Genomic DNA, 16,830 nt, shown 5'->3' on the forward strand with positions numbered 1-16,830 from the left:
CGACCTTGACCTTTCGTTTTTAATAACAAATATACCTATAGTCAAGACACAACTGAAACCATATTGAAAGCGCAGTAATTACACATTGAATGATATTAAGATATAATTCAATATTCAAAATTAGTCTGTCAGATCATAATTTTGTATTACTTTGGGGGTTTTGGTTTCGAGAGTATGCTGGAAAAATTCAATATGGCTGTCTCCTGAAGCACCCGTTCGCCGAGGCAAAATGAATGGTAAGAAAACTAATATGTAATGCAGTTTTTCAGTTTTTTAACTACACATTTCAGGACACAGGACTAGATTATGATTAATCATGCTGAGATGATGTATCATTTAATTGAGCATGGTCACTTGTCAATGTTATTTTTTACCTCTTTTGGATATCAAAACATCGGAAGTTCCTGGTTCTGAAATGTAGCGTTTAGTTTCGTTTTTATGGCATGTTTGTTTGATAGGTAAAGGCATGTGTTTGATATTGAAAACTCTAAGAATCAAGTAAAAATGTTATTAAAATTAGATATAATTTACAAGCAATCTGTAAATTTGTCGGGTCGACTGCTAACGTGATAGCGATACTCATTTGACATTACACACATGCCTTTTTTCAGTTTTTCGAATACACAAACACATGTTGAGTTTTTAGGCAAACCCAACAGAAGAAAGAAGATCAGAAACAATTCCTTAACACACTTAATTAAAACCTGTATACGTTCGAAATTGTTGTAATAAATGTTTAATGCAGTGTCGGTGATTTTTTATTTATTTCTGCAGTACGTAGGCTAGTGAATCAAATTTAAGTTTATGCTGAAGAACATGTGATTGGATGTTGTAACAGAGCTGAAAGACAATAGCCTTATCTAATTAGAATATATTTTAAAACTTGATTGTGTATGTGTAATAATAAATGTGAATGCTAGATGTATCCATTTATCGAAAACGTCAATGTGTATGATAGAAAAAATAAGGTCAAAATTAATGTTATGTTTCTGTTTTTAGGATAAGTTGGATAATTGATCAAACACAGCCATGGCTGCAGGTGTGGCTATTTTGACCTGCCAACCAAACTCGCATCCATTCCAAGAACGGCACATATCCTTGATAGAGCCGGCCAAAATTGGCCGCTCAGTGGCTCGAGCAAGACCAGCATCCAACAATGGCATCTTCGACTGTAAAGTTCTCTCCCGAAATCATGCCATGCTGTGGTATGAAAATGGCACGGTATGTACTGCATATTTTCCTTCTTACGATAACATGATTGTAAAAATTGAGGGGAAGAGATTAATCACAAAATTGTCATTTTGACATTTAGTTTTATTTACAGAGATTTCAAATCTTGATTTGTACCTGCTAGGGTACTTTTAAACATCCATCTACCAGTAATCAAAAATAGCATGGTTTTATTAAGAGAGGTCATGGGATAGATATTGTGGTAACAACATTCACATTCTGGGTCGTAATATCGTAAAATATTGTGTCAGTATTGCTTTTAGTTGCATAAACCGGAAATTGAAGGGTATGTTTTTTTTCATCTGGGCATGTCCTCCGTGTTATGATGGCATTATTGAATCAATGTGAAACAAATAAGGAAGTTATTTTGGGCACCTGTAAAAGAAGTTTACTATGTTATCTGAAAGGAAATATTTTAAGCTCAAATGCTCTAAATAACAATAATTATCAGCGGCTTCTGTTTCTTCACTTCCTTCATTTAAAACAGATATGATGGAATACGTAAGGAAACAGATCTGTACATTTTTATTAGGAAGTTCTCAAAGTAGAAAGTGTAACAATGAAAAATACTAAATTTTTTGCCTTCTCTTGCCACCTACCACCAACAGGGAAAAAGATCACATTTGGGGTTGATATTGGGTCCCATTCCGAAATGAAATTATTTCATATTCAAGCTGAATTCCCAAAATTTGCAGTTTACACATGAAAAATCATTTTCTTCCCAATTCACCTATTCTCTTCCCAAAATAAAGCAAAAAGGTCCCATCCCAAATTAGCTGTCAAAAAGCCCAGTGAAGAAGTGGAAGACATTGTCAAGATTTAGATGACTCCCATCAGTGTATATAATCATGGAAAAGTTGAATTAAGATAAATTGCATTGCTGACCAAATTTGGTACATGCTATAATAGGTTAATCATTGCATTAGGAGTTATATATATAACAGGACAATATAGAATTTGCATTATATATTTTGTATTTGATAAGATTTGAAATTGCTCAACTTTTTTTGATAATTTCTCAGACTAAATGGTAACTTATTTTGACTGACTTTGAAATGTTGTATTTATGACATTCATAGGTGTTATTTCTGAAGTCTTATAACAGTTGAAAATAAATCTCTTCATCATATGTGAGGGCTTTTCAGTACAAATCAAATAATTTTCAATTTAAACAAGACAAAGTTAAAAAAAAATGTGACACACATATACAAGTCCTACATGTATGTTAAAAAAAGTTCAGAATCACTTTTGCTTTCTTGGAACATAAATCAAATGCCCAGAGATGAAAAACGTATAATCAAAATGCTGACTTGTGATGAAAGTTCAACAAGTCCAATAAATATAAATGAAAATTGCATCTTTCCATTAAAATGTTGTGAGAAAATTTAATTGATTCAGATGTGAGAAAATTTAATTGATCTCAGATGTGACCAGTTTGTGATGTGTTCTAGTGATATGTAAGTAGACTTTAAAAGACTGATAATGGACCTACAGTTTCATTATGATATTAAAAATTTTATTGACTATAATTAATATGACTCTAATTGCTTTCCCCTGAACATTTTCTTCCCTAATGAATACAAGAAACTCCTATCCCAAATTCATGCTGAAAGCCCTGTGTGTGGTCAATTACACTGTCTGTGGTAATATAATATGCACTGCATGATAAGTAAATCTAATCATTATGCATAATTTACAAAATTTGAGTGACCCTAAATGACTCTTACTATGTCTGTTCTTTTGAAAGTTTTCTTCCCTTTTGGCCATTTCCCCAAAATGAGACAAGAAACTCCAAACTGAGTGAGGTGATAGGATAATTATACCTAGACCTAGTTGTGGATTCACTGATATACATATGATAATGAGATCGTAAGTTGAGAGCCTGGACCATCCAGGTAGAACTAATTCCTCTTGATGAGATTATACCAGGTGTCCAGTACAGGTGGGGTGTCACCTGTCCCAGGGAGATCTCGCACTAATACACATTTTATAGTCCTGAATGACCACTCTGTTTGCATCCTAACACCAAGACACGACCAATTTAAATGATATTGGTCAACACGCCTCAGGCTGTAGTGGAGGTTGTCTCTCGATAGATATATCTGGTATGAAAATCGTAATGTACACACGAAACAAAAAAGAGTGCATTAATTGATTCAACAATAGCTAGGCACAGGTATCATTCAGCTGTATCTAACAGCCACTCCTACACAGATATTATTATTGTTGTAGACATACAGGCATATTTTGAAGTGAAAATCTACTTTTATTTTACATCCAATCTACGCTTTGTTTCATGGTGCATTATTTTTTTTCTCAAATTTTGGAGTTTATCTTTCATTGAAAAATGAGGACAGTGAAAATCAAATTTTCATATTGGGTTTGTTGTACAAGATGATTTTGTGTTTATTTAATGTACAGAGGCCGATATATAGTGTGTGGTATCTTCGAAATTCTGATCATAATGTAGATTGACTCTATACAGTTTGTTCCCTATAACTTAACAATGGAACGATCCTGTCAATGTAATATCGGTTCCATTAAAAACATGGAGGGATGACACGTTTGTTTGATAACTGATCCTTTGCTTTATTGGGATCTTGGGACCACTGATAGCCACCGTGAGTGTAAAATTGATTCTTTTTCTTAGTCATGACAAGCCAACTTGCTCTTGGCTGCCTGCAAACCAAACGATGCATAACATTCCTATGATAATAAAAGCACAGATGCACAAGAAAAAATACCGCTCTGAGCTGATTATTTTCTTATTTTAATTCCAAATATTTTTATTGCATGGTTAATTTCAAATTAAATTATCCTGCAAACATAAAGATGGTTCCGTGATTAATGATTACGGCTGTCACAAGAACCTTGGTTCATTGTATAATTTAATAAAAAAAAAGTCTGTTTATGCAGGGAATGATCTAACTAATGAAATATTGTTGATTATATATTTACTTCTCTTCTGGCATATCTCAACAGAGACATGGTTTAATTTGTATTTTATATGGTATACAACAATTAGTATATATAAAATATTTTTCGAGGTTAATTTGTACAAATTTTATTTAAAACATTTAGTTTAAAATTTCTTTTATTTTCATTTCAAGCATGTTCAATATACATACAATAAACAGGACGATGATAGAAATATGAAATATAAAAATAAAATATTTGGTGGTACATTTTTTGTAATTCAAATGTTTCCTATATATTGAGGAATGATTATATATATATATTATCTGCACCTGAAGATGTTGTGAAACAGTTATTTTATTGGCATCTTGAATTGGATTTTTCTCCCAAAGCAATTCTCAAGGTTTCCTGTATTTGTAAGAGTGAACTGGAGATTTGGTCTGACTGCTGTCAGTGGATATGTTAGGTAATTGATCATGGGTATAATATGAATTGGAGGGATTTGAGGCTATGATTGGGGATAGAAATTCATTGAATGCCTTTTGTAGAGAAGTGGCGGTGAATGTCGGTGACATTTACAAGAGCGATTATTTCTCTGTAGCTATTTGTGGACGACAAGGAAGAATCAATGTAATGGATTCGGCCACTGGTGTTGTTAGCGATTGTTTTTGTCAACAGACTGCGAAGTACAGTTGGATGCTGAGATGCGTGGGCTGGGACTGGTAAATCCTATGTTGGACTGCCAGTACTTGACAAATCACAGGGGTTTATGTTACCAGTTTTATTTGGTAGTCCTGTAAATATGTATCTGTCAATAAGTCTGGCTCCATGCCTAATAACAAGCCCACCATATCTATTCGGTTTTGAAGAACATCCAATAAATCCTATTTCAATGTCTTGTAATAAAGTCCATCATCTACATTGAAACAGGTGGTAAATTGGCTCCCTGGGCTTATTACAGGATGACTATATTGATACAGTATATGTTGCAAGGAAAATAAGACATTTTTATTTTGATATCGAGTGGAAATTTTTTCCTATAAGAATTTTTTTTCTGAATTATCTTTATATTGATGACTGATGATAAATCCTGATATGTAGTGTATTATGATTGTAACAACTTATTCAATGTTGTTATAGATTTTTTTGTAATATGGATCTGTGATCAGATTGTCCTGTACTGTGTACATACATCACCTCCAGCCCCTTGTTCCTCTGGATCCTATATATAGCTGCTACATTAACGTTTCAGTATGAAAATTTCTGATGCCCGTCAGCTGCTTGTTTTGTCATTAGCCTAATATGACTTGCTGATCTGTTAAAACAGTTCCTTTGGCGTTATGTAAATGAAATTATGGCTAGGTAATTCAATTGACTTTTAGATCAAACCTGATGTAATTATAAGGGGATACCAGTTTACAGGTAGTGGCTCACCTTATGTTGCTTTGTGGTACAGCTGAGTTAAGCATAATTAATATATATATTGCAATACTTTAAGAATATATAAAAATCTATATTGTCAAAGACCTTATGTTGTTGTAACTGTGTTGCGAAAGGTATTATGCTATGAAATTAATTGCTGGGGGGAAAAACCTTTTAAATAAAGATTTCAAGGTAAATGGTACTGTTAAGATCAATGCATAAATTTGTTGGAAACAAAAACATTTGAAAAAAAAACCAATTTGGAACTGAAGTTGGAAACTTATGATCCTAACTGTACAATTTTGCTATTCAAGAATTGAAGTGCACATGTACAGTATCAAAATGAAAGACGGATTCTGGACAAGGGCAGTCACTTCAGTTGTAGAAATTGTTAAATTATCAGTGATACATATATGACCACATGCATTTTTTTTATGAGGGAGAACTCAGAGAGGGGTCATATTTCAACCTGTTCGTCAATGAAGTTTCTGAATTTTTCTATAGCTATCCTGATATATGTATATATGTGCACTACCAGCATTAAAGGCATTATCTATGCCTATAGCTCATGTTTCTTTTTCTTTCCACTGTCAAGCTGCTGTGTAACCTTATCTTCTGAAGTGGTTGTATTATCAGGACAAACTGCACTTCTCTATCAGCTGAACGTGATAATTCCATTTTGCCACTTACATATATAACCTTGGTAAGGTTTGACCACGACTCTTTTGCCTGAAATTGTTTTGCATCGCCATTAAAGATTTGGCTCTTATCTGTCAGTAAGTTAAGTGTGCTAATCATTTGGAATTTGTTGTAATTGACACAGTGAAAATTCCAAAACTTGTGTAATTTCTCGATCAATGCCCTAACATGTTTTGCAGTCTTGATAAGGCAGCCTGTTAGAGATACCAGAAAAACAGTAGGAAGTGTGTCGGTAATGGACTTTATGGACCTTGCTATTGAATGGTTAGTCTGTTTGAGGAAAACCTACATGCTGTTTACTTAATGTAGAAAATGCTCGGCTTCGTAAACAATAAAATGGCATAACATACACATCGGTGCTGAAGAAGTAATACTAGTATATATATATGTGTATATAGATACAAGGCATCTGTATGGAGAGGCCTGCTTTATCATTAGAGGTCTAAAGGCACAGAGAGTGTTTTGGAGAAGACAACAAAAGCAGCTGACGTCAGTTCTATCCTGAGTCTCAAAGCGCTATTGTTCTACATTTCCTGTTGTATGTTTCATCCTAGGTCTGGTTTGCCTCACGTAACAGTAATTATAGCGAGGGGAAAAATCGGCAGATATTTAGCTCCAGACAGATTGGTCTGTAAATATTCTTCAGTTATCGGATATAAAAACAAAACTCTGCTCCCAGGCATGATCTATGTGTATGTATTAATACAAGTTAATTGGTGGTTACTGAGGCAGATTTAGCGCTACATAGCAGTATTTATCTGTAGACTGAATTAGGCTTTTGTTGGGAATTTTTTTTTAAAAGTGATTTTCAGGTGGTTGGTTATCAAAACATGGTCACACAAATCACTATACCTCAAGGTTAACATGCTTTTTGTTTTTATATGAAGTCTAATGGCCTCACAACAGCCAAGGTCATATTTATGAGAACTGGAGTCAATGTAGTAAATCAGACAATTTGTAGAAGGTTTGTAACTCTACATGTTACAATATGTGGCTCATCATATGCCATTATAGGACAACTTAAGCTTCTTTCGAGGATTTGACATTTTTTTCCGATCTAAAAGGAGAACAGATGTGGATATTGCAGAATAAAGATATTATAGACGTACTATACTGGGTGAGGTTTAGCTAGGTGATGTAGTATTTTCGTTGAGCTAGTAAAAATCCCACGCACAGTGGGACTGTCCTGTGCTATCTCATCCCTATTCATCCTTAATTAAGCTTTTCTGGCAATTATCCCACAAAAAAACGGAAACAAGTACTGCAATAGTAATGCACTTACATTTGTTTTCTTTGTTTATATTCATACCAATTTGTTTTGGAGAGATCTTCATTCAAATTTGCCTTATCATTGGTAATAAAGAATAAAGGGATAATCAGCATGCTTCAGCAACAAATGCATTCTTCTGTGTATCAATTAATTATTTTCTTTTCTTAAATATTGAAGAGGGTTTATACAAGTGAGAATCTCTTTTAGAGACATTTTTTTTTGCAAGAAGGTATGTGGCATATTCTTCTGTGCATCAATTAATAATTATTTTCTTTTTGAAAAAAAATTGGGAGATTTTTATGAGAAGCTCTTTTGGAAAGAAGTTGATTTTTCTTGAAGAAGGTAGCATATATTCTTAATGTTCTGCGTTGCTCTGGAACTGAATGAAGAGCTTGTAGGATAAAGTGTTCAATAGAGGCTTGTAATGGGACTTGGTGGTGAATCACGGAGCACTTCGAATTCTTATAGAATATATGATGTACACAATCCAGTGAGGTATATATGTATATTACCGAGTGTCAGAATGTCTCATACCGACCAGTGACTCGATCATGGTAGTATACTGAAGTGAAAAAAATATTTGCTGATGACATGCCTGGTTTCATCCACTTAAAACCTCAGTGTTATATCGAGTGTCACGATGTTTGAAAATTACAAACACCAAATTAACCCTGAATATGTATGTAGTTCATTATAAAAAAGGTTTGAAAAGCATCCAGGAATTTAAAGTGAAGATCGTCAAATTAACCGTGAAGGTGCATGATTATATACTGGATAGCACTGACGAAACAGTTTCAATATTCATCAGGTGAACAGAAAAACATGGAAATGGAGGATTTTATCCAAACCTGTCCCCATTTGACTGAGAGATTTTAGAAATATACTACAGCTGTTAAAGTGTGATGGAGTAGAAAGGGCATGACATTCTTCTATTTGGTTTATTGACTTTTAAACAGGATTGGTGGTCTGATGGCACAGTGGTAACACACTTGTATTTCACCCAATCACATGTTTTTAATTTGAGGGCCACTTTGGCATGAAACCCAAAATGAGGAAACGGCATTTGGACAAATAAAACGTTTTTTTACCAAAATTGGTAAAAAAAAAGATATACAGACAAAAGATGCGTTTGCCCAAACAGTTTTTATTTGGGTCAGTAATTCTTATTTTTTTTTCAAGTTTTGGTTGCAAGTGCACGATTTTAACTGCTTCAGGCGAGTGGGCGGGTACCTCTACCACGATTCCATCTAGACTAACAAGTGTGATTAATACAAGATGATATAACTTGTTTCACTATTGCTACTAGATAAAGTTTACATTAAGATGAGAGAAGGAAAAAAACACTGCAAAATTATTGACATTTTCTATGTGAGGTCACAGGAGATCTCTTGTTAAGCAATCAGAAAGTGATTTCATGATGATATGACTGTGCGGAATATATTGTCCTGAATGCATACATTTTTGTTGGAGTTACACCCCTTTTATGATATTCTTTAATAAAGATTAAAGATAAAAACTACTATATATCTTGCTCGGCTAATTTATCTAGAATTTTATGAAACTTGGATACACATGGTCAGTAGATATGGAAGCAGAGTTATTTATTTCACATTTCAATGATTTTTCTAAGGAGTTATGTCCCTCTTATTGATTTCCTCTGAAACTGCTGATGGAGTTGTTTTTCAGTTCCATTTATTTAAATTTTACAAACTCTGCAAGGAAATAGTGTTAGAATGAGAGAGTGCCTGTTCGTAGCACACCAAACGCTGATCTTCCAATCAACAGTCTGAGGTTTACCGAGAGCTTTGTTTTTCAGGCGTTAAAGATTAAGCACCATGTTGTTGCGGTTGAGTTGTTTCCATTCCCCCAGAATATTCACCCTGCAAGGTGTTTGCTACCTATTCTATGAAATCTTAGTCCAGTGCCGCGCTTAGTCTCTAATGAGGCTCTGCCAAATACCAATCAGAGGGTCGGCAGGTGCTCTACCCCTCATACTCCATTGAAAATTATTAAGTGCCGAAAAATCACGAACATATGTTAGAGGGCCATGATTCATCTGTAGTGGATGAAAGTGTATATGTATTTGATAGGTAATTATCGTTATAGACAGGACATGATCTCGCCAAGGAATATGATAGATAAAGGTACTTGAGTTGTAGATTTTTTCTCGTTGTGAAGTATATTGTACACAAGGTGTAAATAACTTGAACAACTGTGTATGATAAATAGATTTGTAATCTTGTAAGTATTTATGACGTAATTTTAAGTCTTTGTAATCATTTTATAGCTATATATCGTAAAGGCAAGAGTATAATTCCCTGCTTAGCACATAACTCATAGGAAAATCAGTGGAAACATTCTAATAAATTTTCATGTAATATGGGTATTTTTAACCTAGACGGTACATTTTGCACCATCGAGACAATTGTCATTTATTGGTGACTCACATAGCGTTTTTGTGAAACTATTTCTTTATTGGATATATTTAAAGAAATAAACCTTTCTCATGGTCAGACTTTATGATTTTCGTGTCTGAAATAATTTTTTTTTACAATGAATGATTTTAAACTTGCGCCATATTGGTAGTAGTTTTAATCGTTGATTTTTTAAGCCACAGCAAAAATAAAAACCCAATGAAAGATTGTGCACTGAAATAATTTGAAGTCTTCCAAAGAAATAATTACAGAAACTATAAATTTTATTTATATATGAGGATCATGATCTTCCTACTAAGGAATGTGTCTGATATTGGTGTGGTCTGTATCAGATAAATAAATCAGTTATGAGGTGATGTGAATTTAAGTTCCACAAAGTGATGCCAAGTCTAAGTGTATTCTTTGTTCGATTGATTATTCCTGCTAGATGTACTTGATGAGAGGGCTATCATCAATGACCATCAATACTTTCTGTGACAGCGAGTCGTTTGATCGCTACTAATCAAATACAGGGTGGCTTGTTCATGATCATCCCTGGTAGAGTACAGTTCCATGACTAGGAGTCGTTATAACATTATACAGCATTCTGTATCCAAATCAGCCAAATTGAACTTTTGACCTTAGGCCAAATGCTCTCAATTCCTTCCAAGATAAAGTTGATGAATTTGAAGCATAGATTATTCATTAATTCATCTCCTGAACAGAGTCATATCAAGATGTAACTTTCACTAAAATGCCAAAACTAGTTAACTGAAATTTGGACCTGTGCTTCATAAAAGCTGGTGCTGTAAGCATATAATAGCAGCCATCTTGAAATCTTTTTATTGCTACTTCTTCTAAGTGGAAATTGGGATCAAGACTTGACATGAATTATAATAATTAAACTTGTCCTATTCAAGATGGCTACCATGGCTGCCATCTTGAAATTCTTGTTACCATGACATTTCTTAAAAGACGTTACATTTCTTAAAAGAAATATGTTTTGTTTTAATGATTTCATCTGTTTATGTAGAGCAACATTTTCTTTCATCGAACCTATCTTTAGAAATGTTGAAATTTAGCTTTGAACAAGAAACAAAGATATTGGATGTTGATCATTTTGTTGCATATATATTCAGAAAGACTAAAATGTGTTAAATTAAGTCTTTTGAAAATAAAAATGTATAATCTGAAATATCAATGAATTTGTGTTTAACTGCCATAATATAAATTCAAATTTGATTTACTGAATTGCTAAAAGTGCTGAATAGATGAAAATTCATCCGATTTGCTAAACGGTTTCTGTGAGATTGTATAGTATTCTCCAGTTAGAGTCAGGCTTTACTGATCCATATCAAACCTATGTGTTTGGTGAATGGTGGTACAGTATATAATCATGTCAGTTTGCCAGCTGCTGTTGTTGCAGATATACCTTTCCCAGACTACCTTGCTAATTACAGATGCTTGTGCAGATGTGTAACGGTCAGACCTACTTTCGATTTGTCTTTAGTCCAATTGTTAGGTTTCTGGTGTTTGTACAATGTGTTTTAAAACATGACCTCACTATATGTTATATGACCTTGGTGTGTAATCTTGTGGCTTATATTTAGGTGTGCATATATGTGACCTTGTGTAGTCAAGGTCGCTGATCAGTTAACAGTGTCGTGTCTAGTGGAATCTATCTCCCCCAGAATGGAGAAAAAAACAACATACGTAGATTGTCTAGAGCACTCTTTCACTATTTTAGATTGTCTAGAGCGCTCTTTCACTATTTTAGATTGTCTAGAGCACTCTCACTATTTTAGATTGTCTAGAGCACTCTCACTATTTTAGATTGTCTAGAGCGCTCTTTCACTATTTTAGATTGTCTAGAGCTTTTGGTTTGTTTGTTTTTGTTTAACGTCCTTTTAACAGCCAGGGTCATTTAAGGACGTGCCAGGTTTGGAGGTGGAGGAAAGCCGGAGTACCCGGAGAAAAACCACCGGTCTACGGTCAGTACCTGGCAACTGCCCCACGTAGGTTTCGAACTCGCAACCCAGTGGTGGAGGGCTAGTGTTAAAGTGTCGGGACACCTTAACCACTCGGCCACCGCGGCCCCTAAGTGTCTAGAGCACTCTTTCACTATTTTAGATTGTCTAGAGCGCTCTTTCACTATTTAAGATTGTCTAGAGCACTCTTTCACTATTTTAGATTGTCTAGAGCACTCTTTCACTATTTAAGATTGTCTAGAGCACTCTTTCACTATTTAAGATTGTCTAGAGCGCTCTTTCACTATTTTAGATTGTCTAGAGCACTCTTTCACTATTTTAGATTATCTAGAGCGCTCTTTCACTATTTTAACGAGGTCATGATCATGTCACTATTTTAAGGATGTCATGATGGGTACCATCACATGATAATGACAGCGGCATACGCGGCCAATGTAGTGTTTTGTTAGATATATACCTCACAACTTGAGTGTGTCTGTTTGATTGAGCTGTCAAGACAACAGTTGTGTTTTACGCTGTCGGTCACCCCTATGACTTCTGATACAGGTATGTTTGTTTACACCTGTACATATATTTACCTACATACTACCTATCTATACAGTATCTACCTGCTCTGATTACCTGTATACATACCCTGTAAGAGATACCTTACTTAATGACCTTAGCTGACCCAAAGGCTTGGTGAAAATTAAAGACTTTGAGACCTGTTTCATGAAATCTCATATAAAATGAACACTCATTTAAGATTCTATGTATAAGTCATCCATGCGTTTAAAGGTAACTTAAACGAGCCATATTTACCTATAATGATGTCAGTTTTAGTAAGACTTTGAGCTTTGGTCTGACATTCCCTCCCGGGAAAAATGATCCTGCTGTATTTGTTGAACTCATTTGATAATTCCCTCACATCATTGGTCATTTATCAAGGAGTACTAAAATAAAATGAAACAAGTACGGAAACTGTTAATATAAGATAAATACAATATTTGTCTTTTTGTCATATCCAGATATCAAGACAATTAAAAAGAGAGAGACAAAAACGCTTTTCAATTCTTTATATTAATGAAGTGATGAGAATACATATACAAAATGTATAAGTCCCTGAAATGATATGGTATATGTTTTATTAAGCTGCAGTTTTCTAGAGATAATTGGACTTGTTTAAATCCCTAACAGAGACACTTAGACTTGTTTAAGTCCCTAACAGAGACACTTAGACTTGTTTAAGTCCCTAAATTCCTGTATACTGTAAAGGTATGTATTTTGGTACACTCAAATTTAAACACATAATTGAATTTAAACACAACTATAATAAGCGCAGTGAAGAATTGGCATACCCAAAATACTTAACATTGAAAATGATACATGTACACACCAACTAAAATTAATGCAATCTTATTGACAGTGTAAAAATAATATACACAACTAAAATATGTACATTTTCAGAAACTTTGATTGCTGTTGATTAAGTTGATATAGACTAGTTGACTTAGTTACTATAGACTAGTTGACTTAGTTACTATAGACTAGTTGACTAAGTTGCTATAGACTAGTTGGCCTAGCTACTATAGACTAGTTGACTTAGTTACTATAGACTAGTTGACTTAGTTACTATAGACTAGTTGACTTAGTTACTGTAGACTAGTTGACTTAGTTACTATAGACTAGTTGACTTAGTTACTATAGACTAGTTGACCTAGTTACTATAGACTAGTTGACTTAGTTACTGTAGACTAGTTGACTTAGTTACCATAGACTAGTTGACTTAGTCACTATAGACTAGTTGACTTAGTCACTATAGACTAGTTGACTTAGTCACTATAGACTAGTTGACTTAGTTACTATAGACTAGTTGACCTTGTTACTATAGACTAGTTGACTTAGTTGCTATAGACTAGTTGACTTAGTTACTGTAGACTAGTTGACTTAGTTACTATAGACTAGTTGACTTAGTCACTATAGACTAGTTGACTTAGTTACTATAGACTAGTTGACCTAGTTACTATAGACTAATCGACTAAGTTACTATAGACTAGTTGACTTAGTTACTATAGACTAGTTGACTTAGTTACTATAGACTAGTTGACTTAGTTACTGTAGACTAATTGACTTAGTTACTATAGACTAGTTGACTTAGTTACTATAGACTAGTTGACTTAGTTACTATAGACTAGTTGACCTAGTTACTATATACTAGTTGACTTAGTTACTATAGACTAGTTGACCTAGTTACTATAGACTAGTTGACCTAGTTACTATAGACTAGTTGACTTAGTTACTATAGACTAGTTGACTTAGTTACTATAGACTAGTTGACTTAGTTACTATAGACTAGTTGACTTAGTCACTATAGACTAGTTGACTTAGTCACTATAGACTAGTTGACTTAGTCACTAGACTAGTTGACTTAGTTACTATAGACTAGTTGACTTAGTTGCTATAGAGACTAGTTGACTTAGTTACTATAGACTAGTTGACGTAGTTACCATAGACTAGTTGACTTCGTTACTATAGACTAGTTGACTTAGTTACTATAGACTAGTTGACTTAGTTACTATAGACTAGTTGACTTAGTTACTATAGACTAGTTGACTTAGTTACTATAGACTAGTTGACTTAGTTACTATAGACTAGTTGACTTAGTTACTATAGACTAGTTGACTTAGTTACTATAGACTAGTTGACCTATTTACTATAGACTAGTTGACTTAGTTACTATAGACAAGTTTACTTAGTTACTATAGACTAGTTGACTTAGTTACTATAGACTAGTTGACTTAGTTACTGTAGACTATTTGTAACTTGAGAGAGATCCTTACATTGCTCCTATATAAATATAAAGAGAAAATCGGCCTCAAAATGTATCAGAAAATGATGTAACTCTCTAGAGTTTAAAAAATCAGATCTTGTTTCATGTGTTAGACAGGAACAGTCGACTGGCTCACGAACAAAAGGGTCATTACTCACAGGGTTGTATTGTAAAGGGATCAGACTGTTTAAAGCTGGTGTGTGGAGGCTTGAAAAGATGATATCTGTATCGTCATAATGATGCTCACCACTATATATAGACACAGTTCTTAACGGACCATCATAGACAGGTTATTGACTAGAAAGCAAAGTAACATGGTTGTTATAGACAGGTGGTCTGTAAAGACAGGTGGTCTGTATAGACAGGTGGTCTGTATAGACAGGTGGTCTGTATAGACAGGTGGTAATTTTAGAGAGGAAGGTGTAGGCAGGTGGACTGTATAGACAGGTGGGCTGTATAGACAGGTGGTCTGTATAGACAGGTGGTAATTTTAGAGAGGAAGGTGTAGGCAGGTGGTCTGTATAGACAGGTGGTCTGTATAGACAGGTGGTAATTTTAGAGAGGTAGGTGTAGGCAGGTGGTCTGGATAGACAGGTGGTAATTTTAGAGAGGAAGGTGTAGGCAGGTGGTCTGTATAGACAGGTGGTCTGTATAGACAGGTGGTAATTTTAGAGAGGTAGGTGTAGGCAGGTGGTCTGGATAGACAGGTGGTAATTTTAGAGAGGAAGGTGTAGGCAGGTGGTCTGTAAAGACAGGTGGTCTGGATAGACAGGTGGTAATTTTAGAGAGGAAGGTGTAGGCAGGTGGTCTGTAAAGACAGGTGGTCTGGATAGACAGGTGCATAGTGAGTTAAAACGAGTAGCTGAAGGCAGTTTGTTTGTATTAATAGGTGATCTGTATTAGGTGATCTGTATTAGGTGATCTGTATAGAAAAGTAGTAAATTTAGATCTATAGGTATGTGTAGAAAAGTGGTCATTACAGGTAAAATTGCTCATGTGGTGAAATTAGACAGGTTATTATATAAGCAGATGGTCATTTAAACAAGTTTACAAGGTCAGGTAATTATAGGCAGGTAATCAGGTGATCTTTATATACAGGTGATCATTTTAGACAGGTTTTTATTAATGGTATAAAGATGGTTTTCATAGACAGGTGGTTTTCGAAGAGAGGTAAATTAAGCAGGTTGTCTTTATAGACAGAATGGGTTTCAATGTGCAACTCTCTTAGAAGTCTTTCAGGAATTCGTTGATCTGTGTGTTTATTTAGGTCTGTGTATGTTACTGGGAGATACTGGAAGATAATAGGCCAGGGAACTGTTGGTGATATTGTCTCTGTGTGTAGTACATAGTAGTTGTACCAGTGTCTGTGCTATCCACAGATTTTCCATGGCAGATATTTCTCTCATTGCCTACTCAACTTTGAGGTCTGGGGTTTCATTTTTCTCATTGCCTACTCAACTATGAGGTCTGGGGGTTTCAGACCCCATACATATATATATAGTCTGAAACAGTGTTGGGGGAACTCCAGTAGCTGAGAGGCAATGGTTTGTAATGTTCAATAATAGGGAGTCTGTCCCATACTAGATTGGCCACCTTTCTCTAGAATATTAAAATTATGAAAAATATGAATTAAATTGAGGTTTATGATTTTGGTCTGGAGGATATGTCTGATTCTATAGATCCTAAGTTTCAAATTAGGGCAAGATAATCTAGTATTAGAATTTGATGGAGCAATTCTAACATAAAACTGGCTGGTGGCCATTCTAGTCCCGAACCAGATCAATGTTAACAATCCAGCCACTTCCTGAACTTATAGATTTTGACCAAAGTTTATTATTCATTGTTCCAAAGTTAGAGTCAGCCTAACTATTTTCAGAAAATCATTGACCAATACAATGTCATAGCTCATTCCTTGCTTCAGGACTCCCAAGGTCAAGTCATCTTTACTAGACACTAAGGTCAAGGTCATCTTTACTAGACACTAATTAATATAATGTCAAGGTCATCTTTACTAGACACTAATTAATATAATGTCAAGGTCATCTTTACTAGACACTAATTAATATAATGTCAAGGTCATCT

At 34.6% G+C, this 16,830-nt stretch overlaps 1 protein-coding gene across 3 annotated transcripts in view; it reads left to right on the forward strand.

The window, feature by feature from the left end:
• Positions 1 to 134: 134 nt before the first annotated feature.
• The window catches only part of LOC117330908 (sarcolemmal membrane-associated protein-like), an 81,946-nt gene continuing 65,250 nt past the window's right edge, over positions 135 to 16,830 (forward strand). For 2 of the 3 annotated variants that reach the window (XM_033889464.1, XM_033889463.1), the window contains exons 1-2: positions 135 to 236; positions 1,000 to 1,221. In XM_033889464.1, the coding sequence (XP_033745355.1) occupies positions 1,157 to 1,221 (65 nt within the window). In that variant the 5' untranslated portion in view covers positions 135 to 236; positions 1,000 to 1,156. Of the gene's footprint in view, positions 237 to 999; positions 1,222 to 16,679; positions 16,707 to 16,830 lie in introns of those variants that run through there. The other variant, XM_033889465.1, reaches the window with a different exon arrangement.

This window comes from Pecten maximus, chromosome 7, assembly GCF_902652985.1.
Source record: "Pecten maximus chromosome 7, xPecMax1.1, whole genome shotgun sequence".
In the NCBI taxonomy this organism is placed as follows: Eukaryota; Metazoa; Mollusca; class Bivalvia; order Pectinida; family Pectinidae; genus Pecten; species Pecten maximus.